Source organism: Mesocricetus auratus, unplaced genomic scaffold (genome assembly GCF_017639785.1).
Source record: "Mesocricetus auratus isolate SY011 unplaced genomic scaffold, BCM_Maur_2.0 Super-Scaffold_4256, whole genome shotgun sequence".
Taxonomy (NCBI): Eukaryota; Metazoa; Chordata; class Mammalia; order Rodentia; family Cricetidae; genus Mesocricetus; species Mesocricetus auratus.
The window spans coordinates 131,379,999-131,393,861 of NW_024429182.1; the positions used below are offsets into that span (position 1 = coordinate 131,379,999).

General features: G+C 38.2%; 1 protein-coding gene across 11 annotated transcripts in view; it reads left to right on the forward strand.

Moving 5' to 3' along the window:
- Nucleotides 1-13,863, forward strand: part of Tjp1 (tight junction protein 1) — a 241,058-nt gene that overhangs the window by 186,025 nt on the left and 41,170 nt on the right. For all 11 annotated transcript variants that reach the window (XM_013123893.3, XM_013123894.3, XM_013123896.3 and 8 more), the window contains 6 exons: nt 4,784-4,908; nt 5,841-5,943; nt 8,191-8,467; nt 11,586-11,689; nt 12,040-12,208; nt 12,520-12,667. In XM_013123893.3, coding sequence (XP_012979347.3) covers nt 4,784-4,908; nt 5,841-5,943; nt 8,191-8,467; nt 11,586-11,689; nt 12,040-12,208; nt 12,520-12,667 — 926 coding nt within the window. The remainder of the gene's footprint in view (nt 1-4,783; nt 4,909-5,840; nt 5,944-8,190; nt 8,468-11,585; nt 11,690-12,039; nt 12,209-12,519; nt 12,668-13,863) is intronic.

The window sequence follows — 13,863 nt, forward strand, 5'->3', positions numbered from 1 at the left end:
CCTCTGATGAACCCTCCGGGGGACCTGGCATCTCCTAGAACAGGAAGAAGGCAGACATGAATGCAGCCTCCACTGGCCAGCACACTGCCAGGTTTGCCTGAGGACTGGACTGCCTCCCTAGAGTGATGAGTTGACACCAGAACACAGACTCAAGCCATGCTGGTTTCCTTCACATTCAGAATCTTGCTTCATTTCCTTGAGCTGATGAGACACAGATTTGTAGTACTTCCTCATACCTGAGTTCCTAACAATATCAAAGAGAATAGTACAGAGAAGAAATTGTGTGTGTGTGGTTAATAATGTTGGGTGTCTTCTTCAGTTGTTCTCACCTTGGTTTTTTAGATAGGATCTCTCACTGGCTCTAGAGCTCACAGATTACTAGACCAGCTGGCCCAAAAGCTCCAAGAATCTGCCTGTCTTCACTGCTTCTCAGCACTAGGACTAGAGCACACAGCCACCACACCTAACTTATGTGGGTCCTGGGGATCCTACTTGGATCCCCAGGCTTATGCAGCAGGCACTTTGCCAAATGAACCATCTTCCCAGCCCCAGAATCATGCTTTTCACTAGCACATATATGTTTTTTTTCATTTTCCTTGTTTAATAACTAAAGCACTATGAGGAGAAATGTAATGTGATAATAGTAAATTCTACCTCTAGTTTCCAATGGGTAATTTGGCTGGCTCCTCTAACATTCTATCCTTGCTGCTAAAATACAGCTAGAATAGGCATTTGGAATGGAGGCTACTAGAGCTTCATGATAAATTTTACTTTCAGTATCAAATACATTTTCTGTACTTAAAAACCACCCAAAACAAATAATTTACGACTAAGTTAGAACTAGAAAAACAATTAACTTTATATCCTTTTTAATGAAAGAGGGCTCATGGCCATTATCTACACTTATCACTTTATATTTATCCTTTCTTGTTTTCCTTTCTTCATACTGTATACTGTACCCACACATGAATTTGTTTACATATATACAGATATTATTGGCTAGATTCTGCATATTAGACAACATATTTTTTTTCTTAGATTATGTGATCTCACTTAATTCTTTACTGGAAATACCCTATTTAGTCTACTAGAAAACTTTTGGACCTAAACACAGTAAAGCTGCAGGATATAAAAATCAGTATTTGAAAAACCGGCAGTCTTCCTTTATATTAACAGTCCATTTTCTGAGAAAGAAGTTAGGAAAACTATTCCATTCAATACCCCAACCCCCACTTAAGTATTTAGGAATATCTCTAACCACAGAAATGAAAGATGTCTACAAGAAATATTTCATAATATTGAAAAGGGACATTGCAGAAGATTCTAGTCGATGGAAAATAGTCTGTGTTCTTGGATGGGCAGAATTAATATTATAAAAACGGTTGTAATACCCAAACTACTTTACAGAATAATGTAATACTTGCCAAAATTCCCATGTCACAGGCTTAGAAAAAACAAACAATATAGTAGTTCATATATAACCACAATTATCATGGATAGCCAAAGCAATCCCAAGAAGTAAAAAAAATGCTGGGGGTAGTACAGTATCTGACTTCCAATTATACCATACAGCTACAGTGATGAAGAACCTTATACTGGTATAAAAACAGACATATCAATGGGATAAAACAGAACTTAGAAGTAAAACAGCAAAACTATGGCCACTTAGTTTTTGACAAAGGAGACAAAAACATACCTTGATTAAAAAAGACAGCTTATTCAATAAATGGTTTGGAATTCCACCCACAGAAGAATGAAATTAGATTTGTATCTTTCTTCCTGTACAAAAATCAGTTCAAAATGGATCAAAATTTAAAGCCTGAAACATTAAAAGTTTCAGAGGAAAACACAGGCGATACCCGTCAAGATGTTGGAGTAGGCAAGGACATTTAAAGCACAGTAGACAAAGGGGTACAAATATCTATGTTAGTGTATGAAGTGAAGTTCTCTGGATATTTGCCCAGGAGTGAAATAGCTGGTCTCTGCACTCCGTGGTCCTCAGTGACAGCTAAGTATACACAAACCTCAGGCAGTAGTCTGCTCATCGTGGTGCGTTATGACCTCTTTGGGGTTTGAAATCCTAGTCAGTTTTGTGTCTCCTTAGTTACACACAATAAAATTTAGTGGGCATATGAGATCAGTAATGATACACAAAGGCTCTCCCAATCAGCACTGTCCGATAACCTAACCTACAGTACAATCCACACATGGAAATTAAAAGATTTTAGTTTTCATTTTTTAAAAAATGGTTGAAAGTTTCATAATACCCTATTTAACTCAGTATACTCAAAATATCATGTTAATATGTAATCAGTATTTTAAAATTATGTACTTTCCTTGTGCTGTCATAAAATGCATACACATTTTACAATTTGAGCATAATATTCCAGGCAAGACCAAACACATTTAAAGTTTCATAGTCACATAAAGACTGTCGCACTTTTAGCAAGTGTCATCTATAGTTTAAGGTGCTGCTACCTTAAGTAACACTCAAGAGGCTTGGATTCTATGCTGTACTTCTTCCATCGTAACAACATACTTTATTTCCAGCTGTTCTTCCTTGGAAGTTGCATGTATTTTAATAATCCTTTGAAAAATAAAGTGAATGGTCAGAGTGAGTTAGGCATTTTTGCTTTCATATTAAAGTTTTATGGTAACGTTTTAGAGGGAGAAATTATGTAAGCAGGGAAATTGGGAGGGAGCTACTAAGCCTTTTGTCTAAGGAAACAATTGAACAAGAGGGAAACTTGGGGTGAGAATGCCAATACAAGTGCAGGGGATGTGGATCTTTAGTAGATGGGGTGACGGGAGAGCTTTTTAGCCACAGATAAAGTGATGAACTTGGACCACTTGCTGCACTTTATGTGCAAGATTAGTTTAAGATGAATCATAGGTTCATGTCGCTAGACTCATAGAACCTCAAGGAGAAAATACAAGAGTAGAGGTTGGCCTTAGATTAGGAAATGTTTTATTGTATGTGATGTCAGCAGCCCAAAGCAAAAAGAAAACAGGTAAATTGGGCCTAATCAAAATAGGAAATGTTAGTGTTTGAAAGGACCATCAAAAAAATGGGACAACAACAAAATGAGAGAAATTATATATTAATAAGGACTTGAAGTCTGTTCCCTGCACTCTTACAACTCAGTAATACAAAGACATAACTCAGATGGGAAATGAACAAAAGATGTAACTAGACATTTTTTCAGAGATATATAAATATACAGTAAACACATGAAGAGATGCTCAGCATCCCAGTCACCACAAAGCCCAGGGAGTTCTCCCAATGTGTCTGAAAGAATAGACTGTGGAAAGGTTGACAAGGATGGAGATAAATTGGCATATTTATACATTACCAATTTTAGTGTAAAATGAGGCAGCCATCATAGAAAGCAATTTAGGAATGCCTCAAAAGTTGGCCATATTGCACTTTTAAAAATAGATCTAAATGAAATGAAAACAGATACTACTCAATAAGTAGCATGTGAATATTCATAGCAACCTTATTTAAAATGGCTAGAAGTAAAAACACAAATACTCATTTGCTAATACATGATCAATAAAATGTGTTATATCTATATGTTTTTAGTATTTGAGTATTTAGAAATTAAGAAAATAATGATACATTTCTTGAAATTATTTTGCTGTGTCAAGACATAATATATTTGCACATGGCTTAGTAATTGTCAAAGCCCTCACTTCAAAGGGCATACCAGTGTCCTTTAACAGTGTACATATACTACCAATATGGAACTTGATAAGGACAATTGGTATAAAGAGAGCCCTGTCCCTACATAAATACAACACTATAAAGACATTTATGCCATGGAGCCAAAATTGACATATTGGGAAACCCATTGCTACTGTGTACTGTATTAATAGCTATGAAGTTATATTTATTATTCACATAATTTTCTGTTTATGGTATGTGCATGTATGTGGCAGATGCTGATACTAGGCATCTTCCTTAACTTGTGTCCATTTGGGTATTCTGTACTAATTATAAACCAAAACTTACTGGACTGTTTCATGAAATTCAAGTCATCAGCTCAGTGATTTCTTGTTTTTGTTCTTTAAAGGCAAAGTCTATTTCTCAGGCTGGCTTTGAACTTACCTAATGACCTTGAACTTCTGATCCACCTGCCTCCACCTCCCTATTGCTGGGCCCACATATATGTATAACTATAACTGCTTAAACAGCAAGTCTTAAAAACAAACATTCTAACACAGTACAATCTAGAGATATATAAACTTGATACTCAAATCCTGACAAATGATGGTGAAGTATTTGTTTTCCATGATTGAGATATGTGTCTGTAAGAGCAGAGAGTTTTTTGTACAGTAAAAACACTTGTCATTACCTGGGCACAGTAACATCCACAGTGTGGCGCACACATACTGTATGTTCAGAAGCAAGTCTGAGGTGCAGTTCTGACACTTAGAAATATTTGGATATGTGCGTAATGATCACGCTGAGCCCTGCTTGTCCCTTCAGAACCCTACTTGATAATCAGAATAATTCAGAATCTTTTCAGAATTTCAAAATCAATTTAGTGCTTATGGAGTATTTATGCAGTTAAAATTTTTAATATTGTTATACCTGGTGTATAATATATTGGAACATGCGTTCTCATAGAATGGACTGATGATTGTAACACATAATCGTGCAAGTGAGTACAAATCATGAATGCAGTAAGATTATAATTTACAGTTTCTACATTATATATGCTGTAATGAGCAATTTTGTTGTCCTTAATAGAACAATTTTAATTGATTGCTATTTTAGGCTCCTGGATTTGGATTTGGAATTGCAATATCTGGTGGAAGAGATAACCCTCATTTTCAGAGTGGGGAAACCTCCATAGTGATTTCAGATGTGCTCAAGGGAGGGCCAGCTGAAGGACAGCTACAGTAAGTGTATGGGGCTTTGAACTTAATTCAGACTCCCTCCCTCCCTCCTCCCCCTTCCACCCTCCCCCTCCACGGCCCCTTCCCCACTTTGTTCCTGTCCACAGTCATGGATCTGTTTTGTTAGTGATTCAGTATTATTTACACTCAACTTGTGCTGTACTTGCTGTAAGTGAATGGACACTTACACTTAAGAAATCTTTATCAGCGGTGTAAGTGGGCAGCTAAGTATACGTTACTTTAAGTAGATAGTAACCCTAACAGTAAAGAGAGTGAGCGAGAACTGCTAACTAGTTTAGGTGGGCACTAGTTTTTAAGGGGCTCTCACATGAAGACTTCCCTTTCTGCATGCTGAGGAGATTAGTGCAGTACAGAGAATAACCAGGACAGGAAGGAAAAATTGAGGCTATAACCAGAAGGACTCAAAGACATTTAAAAGGAGAAAGACATAATGTTTAATGGTGGCGTCTCTGGTAGCTGGGTGACTTTGTTTCATCTGATGCTGTAATTCAGCTACCAGTGATCTTTTATTTGTTGTAGTGTCTGCTCTGTTCAAGCCTTTAGGGAAACATCAAAAGAAAAACCAATGTCCTGTAAGGTAGTTACTTACTAAATGCTCTTGTGAAAGACCTGACAGTAAAATATGATGCTGTTTTATCATTGCTCTAAAGACAAGCAAATTAATTAACCTGTTATTCAAAGACTTTAGTAAAGTCTTTTTTTTTTTTTTTTTTTTTTTTGGTTTTTCGAGACAGGGTTTCTCTGCATTGTTTTGGAGGCTGTCGGTCCAGCCCGGCCTCGAACTCACAGAGATCTGCCTGCCTCTGCCTCCCGAGTGCTGGGATTAAAGGCGTGTGCCACCAGCGCCCAGCTTAGTAAAGTCTTACGTGGTTTTCTTTAACATGTTTTTCTGGTGTTCTCCCCCTCCCCTTTAGGGAAAATGACCGAGTTGCGATGGTTAATGGAGTTTCAATGGACAATGTTGAACATGCTTTTGCTGTTCAACAGCTAAGAAAAAGTGGGAAAAATGCAAAAATTGTGAGTATCTTTTATGTTCAATTTAGTAGAACTATCAACTGTTCTTGATACTTGTTTGGTATTTGAACCCCCCACTTTACACTCCCCTCCCCCTGTTTTCCAGACAGGGTCTCTCAGTGTAGTTCTTCTGGCTGTTCTGGAACTCTTTGTAGACCAGGCTGACCTCAAATTCACAGAGATCCTTCTGCCTCTGCCTCTAGAGTGCTGCAATTAAAGGTGTTCTGTATCCAAGCTATTCCTTGTCCTTTAAGAAATGAGAAGGTAGTTCCGAAGTCAGTTGTTGATGAGTATGAGTACTCCTTACTCTTCTGTACTCTGTCTTTAATCTAAGTTCAGATGGAATTTTTCTTTTCATTTATAAAGGGGGGAGTGTGCAGGCTTCTGTGGCTTTTTCATGATGCTTTCTCTTTTATGTACTATGTTATCCTGGATCTTGGCAAGTATTGTGAAAGTTTGTGTGGCCCTCCTTGCTGGTATGAGCTTTCTTTGCTGGAAAAGCTTTCCCTTCCTCCTCTGAACCCATATCATCTAATACCTCCTTAGCTGTGATTTGTTGAGGAGAGAGAAGAAGCCAAGATTGTCTATGGAGAATTGTTCAGGGTGCATTTCAAGTTACTGTCTTAAAGCCAAAGTCTGTGGTTGCAGGATGCACTGGCATGCCTAGTTTATGCAGTACAGGGTATCACTTCTAGCACAACTCGCTGGAGATTGGAGTCTAGGCAAAACCGACCCCAGGAAAGCGACGGTCCTTTCTTTCTTAACAGGACATTGCTTGTCTTTCCCACATGCTGGCTTCTCTTGCTGCTTGTCCTCCAACTCCAGACTGACCCACTCTGGTTAATCTGGGGGGTAAGAAGCAGTGTTGACTCAGCCTTAGAAGAAATTTAGCCACAAAAGAATATAACATAATTTGGAAGGGAATAGCAAGATAAGATTATTAGTCAATTATCAGGCAGATTTTAGGTAAATTGGGAAGGATGAAAGCTACAAGTCACATTAGGATGGTAACTGATGAGGAAGCCTCTTGGAGGTGTGTATTGATGAGAACAAGCCCAAATGGTAAGGTTTTCTTCACAGACAGAATGATCCACTTAACTCTCTGAGAGCACAAGAAAGAAGCACCAAATAAAGGAGACACATTGAAGGGCTTTTTAGAAAGGTAGTTAAGGGACACTGACTCCAAAGCAGGCCAAGGGACTGAGGCCTTCGTAGTGATTTAAAAGAAACCTGTGTTAGGCAGTTTCATTGAGAGGTAACAAGATGCAGATGAAAAGATTGCTGAGCAGTAGCAAGAATTCTAGTAGAATGAGTTTATAGATGGCCTAAGCAATAGAATTTATTTTTTATTATGTCAAAACACATCTGGTATTTATCATGGCAGATGAAGGGAAGAAACCAGTAGAAAGTCATTTAAATGTGACTGCAAGTGAGAGGATGGTGATTGAGAAAACAGAAGAGGATGGAGCAACCAGAAATAAGCCAAATGTTTGAGTAGCTAAAGGTGTCAGAAGAAGACATGTGTTCCCCAAGAAACTCTTGCAGGCCCCCGAGACAACCAGTGTACCACTGTGAGGGAGCCAGGTGGCTTCAAGGATTACAGAACTGCACATTCAGAAGATGTACATAGATCTCAAACTTAGAAACAAAGAAACGAGTGGACAGGGAGCACTGGGAAGCTGAGAGAAAATGCAAGAACGAACTTGAACTCATGCCAGAAGTGTAAATGGGACCAACACAGAGTCAGGAGGCAGTTTTGTTGGGAAAGTGTTCTGAGCTCACAAGCTCCTTCAGAGTAAGTTGTACATTAGTTTGTGGTAAACAAATGTATCCCTTAGCAATCTGGCAGGACAACTGTAGACCTTGATAATGATGCACTGTCAAGTTGTGAGTTTGTTGTGCTTTTAGTTACAAGGCATCCATAAGGTATACGATATGCTTAGAGTGTAGTTCCAATCCTTCATTCCACAATCAACAGTTAAGAATTCCCAGTAAGTCTGTGGTTCTTATCACCTGGAAGATTGTTACAAATTCTGGAAGGATTTAGTAAATTTATTATTCTAATCTGTTGCTTAGTCATTTCTGTTTATTAAGCAAACAGCCATTGTGGAAATGGACTCGTGTGACTATTATATTATCTCCTTTGTATTTAAATTAGTTGATGTAGGACAAGAGAAATGTGTGTTTCTTTCTCTCATGAATGAAGAGTACATGAGTATCATTCAGTTTATAATCTCTTTTTACTTGTAGACCATTCGAAGGAAAAAGAAAGTTCAGATCCCTGTAAGTCGTCCAGACCCTGAACCAGTATCTGATAACGAGGATGATAGTTATGATGAGGAAGTACATGATCCAAGAAGTGGCCGTGGTGCTTCAGTTAACCGAAGGAGTGAGAAGAGCTGGGCAAGGGATAGAAGTGCCAGTAGAGAGAGAAGCCTGTCCCCTCGCTCAGACAGGCGGTCGGTGGCCTCGAGTCAGCCGGCCAAGCCCACCAAGGTCACGTTGGTGAAGTCTCGGAAAAATGAAGGTATTCTCCACTGACTCTTGTATTGTTTTCACATGAGAGTTCTAAAGCTAATTTTAATGAGAAATGCAGTGACCAAATTTTCCTATCTTTGTTTTATTCAATTTCTCTTTATTAGGACTGAAACCCTGAAGCCCTGTTAAGGCAGATATTAGGGCATTTTGACAACTTTCCTCAGATTATTTTGTTGAATCAAACTGTAATTGAAATAAAAGTGTATACTAACTGAATTTTGGTTTTGTTGTGACAGGAACAGCCAAAATCAAATTATGCTAGCAAGAAACATTACACTATCACTGAATTAAAATGCTGTATTTAGATCAATAGTATGACCATGCAAAGAAATCTGAGAACTTATTTAGAGGGGAGAGATGGGCTGTTTTATTTTGTAAATGGAAGGATTAACATTTTTAAACTGAAATCCAACTACTTTCTATCACTTCATCAAATTATTAGTTTTTAAAATGGCTTTTTGCTCCCTCTTGCTTTTAGTTATGTGTGGCTGGTCATTTTGGTTTCATAGTTGGTGAAGAAAGTGTTGGGAAGATTTGATCTCACTACCTCACACATCTTGCCACTGACATCCTTCCCACTCCTACAGCGGCCCAGTCAACAGTTGGGTCTGCACTTGGTATTGGTACTTGCACTTACTTACCCTTCAGCTTTCTCTGATGGGTGCCTGCTTCTCAGCCTCAAGGCTATTCACAAAGTCTCCCAAGCCCTTCCAGCAATATTTCCAGCTATAATAATGTAAGACTCATCTTCCTGAGGCTCCCACTTCTCCTTTTCATTTCATCAACCTATCCTTTGATGCTGTAGTTTTCTGTCCAAGAATCTTTCTTCCCTGTACTGTGATTTCATTTATAATAGTTGTCATTATCCCCATTACCTCAGTGTACTGCTGATGTCACCGTTTGCTTTTTCTAGTCCAACAGTGCACTCTTGTGTTCCCAGCTGTCCGTGGGTATTCCTCAGAATCAGCCACATCTCAAGAGAATCATTTTTATTCTCAAATTTTTCTTTGTGTTTCTAATAAAGTATTCTTTGACTGTATCATGTCAGTTCAGTTTCTCAGTTAGCTAGGCACAGATAATATATAGTACTTCCCCTCGACATTTCTTCTGTGTATAATGAACATGTCATATCTTCTGCATTTCTCTGCTGCCGATTTTCTTTTCCAGGCTACTGTATCTCTTTAGTGGTCTTTCCAGTCTTATGACTGGTCTTTGGGCCCCTTCCAGTGACCCCTGTAGACTCTTTTGTGAAGGTGCCATTTTACTTCCTTCTCTATGTGTTTCTGTTGGTGTCAGTTGTCCTAGACTTAGGACTCCATGATACCTGCCATGTTCTTTCCTTTGTCCTTTGGTGTAAACACTCTCAGCCTTCTGCACACAACACATCCTTATGGTTTAGATTTAGTGTTTTTTAGGTGATGTTTTATTTTAGCTTTGATATTTCTTTCTCAGAGAGGCCTTCTCTGACCCTGGAAGATATGCATATTTAGTTTCATTGTTTGAATACTTTGTTGTACTATATAATTACCATGACAACGTCTTTTGCTCTGCTACCCAAGTTGCCAAGGTACAGGGACTGTCTGATCTGTTGCTTTAATCTCTAGTGCCTGCACATAGTGACTGTGTACTCAAAGAAATACCTAGCATAAAGGAGTAAACTGATACACAAGGAATATTTTGGCTCCGTCTGTATAATGACCATTTGTTGCGTTTTTCTTTCTTTGTTTTGTTTTGAGACAGGGTTTCACAGTATAGTTCTGGTTGTCCTGAAACTCACTATGTATACCAGGCTGACCTTGAACTCACAGAGTTCTGCCTGACTCTGCCTCTCAGGGATTAAAAATGTGCAGCATGTCCAGCTATTTGAAACCTTTTAATTGTGAATAAGAATATTTCCTTAGTCCTGTATTTTTCTCTGATGAAATAGTTGTTTTCAAAGCACTTAACATTGCCTACCTGAATCTCCTAATGTCACTCCTTTTTTTTTTCTTAACCCCAGTACTAGCCCTGCTTCTGTGTATACTCTTTGGATATTTACCTTAAGTTAAACTGTAACTGTGATGGAACATTTAGACTCTTGCATGACAGGCTTCATAATTTATCATAGATTAAAAACTTTTTGTTTTCCATCGTGGCTTTTTAGTTTGGGTTTTTATTTAATCATATTTTTTAAAAAATGCAATGAAACGTAAGAGTCTTCCTTTCCCAGCTCTCGGGAGGCAGAGGCAGGCGGATCTCTGTGAGTTCTAGGCCAGCCTGGTCTACAGAGCTAGTTCCAGGACAGCCTCCAAAACAATACAGAGAAACCCTGTCTCAAAAAACAAACAAACAAAAAAAGAGTCCTCCTTTCTCTTTTCACTGACCAAGAGCATTTCTTTTCTTAACATAGGACTGACAGTTACAGTTTTGTTTGGTTTGTCTTCCTGAGATAGAGTCTTAACTGTGTGGTCCTGTTTCAGCCACTAAATATGGGCATCACATGTGTGCTCTGCCACACCTGGCTTGGGGTTTTGTTTATAAGTTTTTTATAATCTCTATAACTGACTATGTATCCACCACAGATAAAATCACCATTTCTTGAGTCCTTTGTAGATTGAATAAATAAGAGAGCACTGTGTATTAAACTCCTGTTCACATTTGCTTGACTCATTGTGAACCATTGCAGTAATTATTAGAATGTTTCAGCTCTTGAGTTTCTCTTGGTTTGTGCACACCTAGGAGCTAAGGGAAGCAAAACTAGTATTTGATTCATGGCAATCATCAAAAATATTGTTGGACTTCGACATTTTTCAAGCCTCAAGCAGTTCAATCTAAAGAATTGTGTTTTTAAACATAAGACAGTAGTATGTCATCATAGAGTCTTTAAAAAAAAGGCTACTATCTTTTAGGGCCTTCTATTTTTCAGTAAGATGGGGATACAAAGTTTTATCTGTTTGAAGCAAGTCTTTGTTTTTTTATGACATTACAGACTTTTGGTGATTTAATGATAATGAGTAGCCTTAGGTTCAGGGTAGTTCATAAGGCCAGTAATTTTAAACTTTACAATTTAAACTGTAATTAATTGTTTTAGGATTTTGAACTAAAGATATTTAAATGTATTCTTCCAGAATATGGTCTTCGATTGGCTAGCCATATATTCGTGAAGGAAATTTCACAGGATAGTTTGGCAGCAAGAGATGGTAACATCCAAGAAGGGGATGTTGTCTTGAAGGTATAGTAACATATAATGAACTGAAATGGAAAACAAATTTTAGAGTTATTTTGTAGCCTCTGCTTGTGTTTGAAGCAGTTTGTCAGAGAATCAGCATTGCCCATTGTGAGGTTTGGGGTTAACCTGAGAGAATTAACTATTGCAAATATGTATCATTCACCAGGATCATTTTGATAATTGTTCTAGATACTGTTGAAATGCTTTCTAGTTTGCTTAGAGGATGTTCTTGATGATTTAGAAAGTACAGTGGTAGTATTAGGTCTTTCTCCCTGTAACAGATCAGACTTGAGATTATACTTCGTTGCTTATTGTTGTTTACTTTTCAACCTCTAGTTTCTTTTCTGTTGCAGATAAATGGTACTGTGACAGAAAATATGTCATTGACAGATGCAAAAACATTGATAGAAAGGTCTAAAGGCAAGTTGAAAATGGTAGTTCAAAGAGATGAGCGGGCTACCTTATTGAATGTCCCTGATCTTTCTGACAGTATCCATTCTGCTAATGCCTCTGAAAGAGATGGTGAGTACCATTCTGTTTGGAGGGTCCCAGTTGATTTCTTAAAGTACTAGGAGGACTAGATATGTTTGAGTGAAATGATAGTTTTCAAAAACCTAAAACTTAAACGTACATTTGTATGTGTGTTTGTGTCTGTCTTTCTTGTTACACACAAATACTTTGTATGTAGTTCACCGCTATGGTTTGGGTTTGATCTCTGGATGGTATTAATGCTTAAATCATTTTATGCGAAATATACTTCTGGCTTATACCATTGGAATCCTTTATACTTTATTTTAATCATTTCATGGGAGAATACCCTTCTCATTTAACAGATATTTCAGAAATTCAGTCACTGGCATCAGATCATTCAGTCCGCTCACATGACAGGCCTCCCCGCCGCAGCCAGTCACGATCTCCTGACCAACGCTCAGAGCCCTCTGATCATTCCAGACAGTCTCCACAGCAGCCCAGCAATGGCAGGTAATAACAGCCTTATTTAAAACAAAATACATTTAGAGCTCTTTATAAATAAAATCAGAAGATAGATTTTTCTTTTATTATTTAAGATTAGGACTGTTTTTCCCCTCAGTGTAAACACTAAATAGAATGCAGTCAAAGTGCTAGGTAGTTCATTTAGTAGGCAGGCAAGTCAGGAAGTATTTGTCACTACTCAATTCTGACTTGCAGTACAAAAGCAGCTGTAGACAGTATATAAACAGTGGACATGGCTGTGTTCTGCTTTATGGCCATTAGGAAAGATAGCTTGTTTAGTTTGGAGGTTCCTCTCAAAATGAAGACTAGAACCACTATATGCCTCTCTTCCTGAGTGTCTATCTGGGAGAGAGAAGCTCCCTACATTAGGATAGATCTTTATTTACAGTGATCACAATAAAGAGACAGCCTGTCCATCATGGATAAAAATACAGAGACAGGTATATGCAATGGAAAAGTTATTCAGTTCTGAAGGAGGAACTTCGTGACTTTCAGTGACATGGACATACCCAAGATAATTCGAGGGCACAGAGAAACGTTGTGTGATCAATCCTGTCTCTGGAAGCGAAAACCCTGAGCTCACAGAAAGAGGGAAGAAGGTGGGCACTGAAGGAAGTGGGCAGTGCTGATCGCAAAGAGCACATGTTGTGGAAGCCTGATGTACATTGTGATGACTATCACTAATAATATGTGCTTGGACTTTAGTAACAATCCTACATATTCTCACCATGATTCCCGGTGATATACATATATCCAAGTAGTCACATTGAATGCCTTAAATATAGGTCATTTTGATTGTATCACAGTAAAGGTAGAAAGAGGAAGAAAAAAATCCAGCCTCAGAGCTAAAGAGACAGAATATAGCTAGAAAGTGTTGACTTTAGATTCATCTGCAGGCATATGTTACCCAGAACCTTAGAAATAACAGAAAGTGCTAAGAGAAACTCTATGAAGAAGGGCCAAGAACTGGACGAGAGCATGTGTGTATCTTTAGGAAAGTGAGCATGCAGGCGAAGAGCAAGAGCTCCGAATGCCTGTAATCCTGGCACTTGGGAGGGAGAGACAGAAAACTGTAGGTTCAGGATAATCCTCAATTGTATGAGTGTCTTAGTCAGGGCTATTACTGTTGCCTTGATAAATAAAACACCATGGTCAAAGCTTCGCAGAAAGGGTTCATTTGCTTA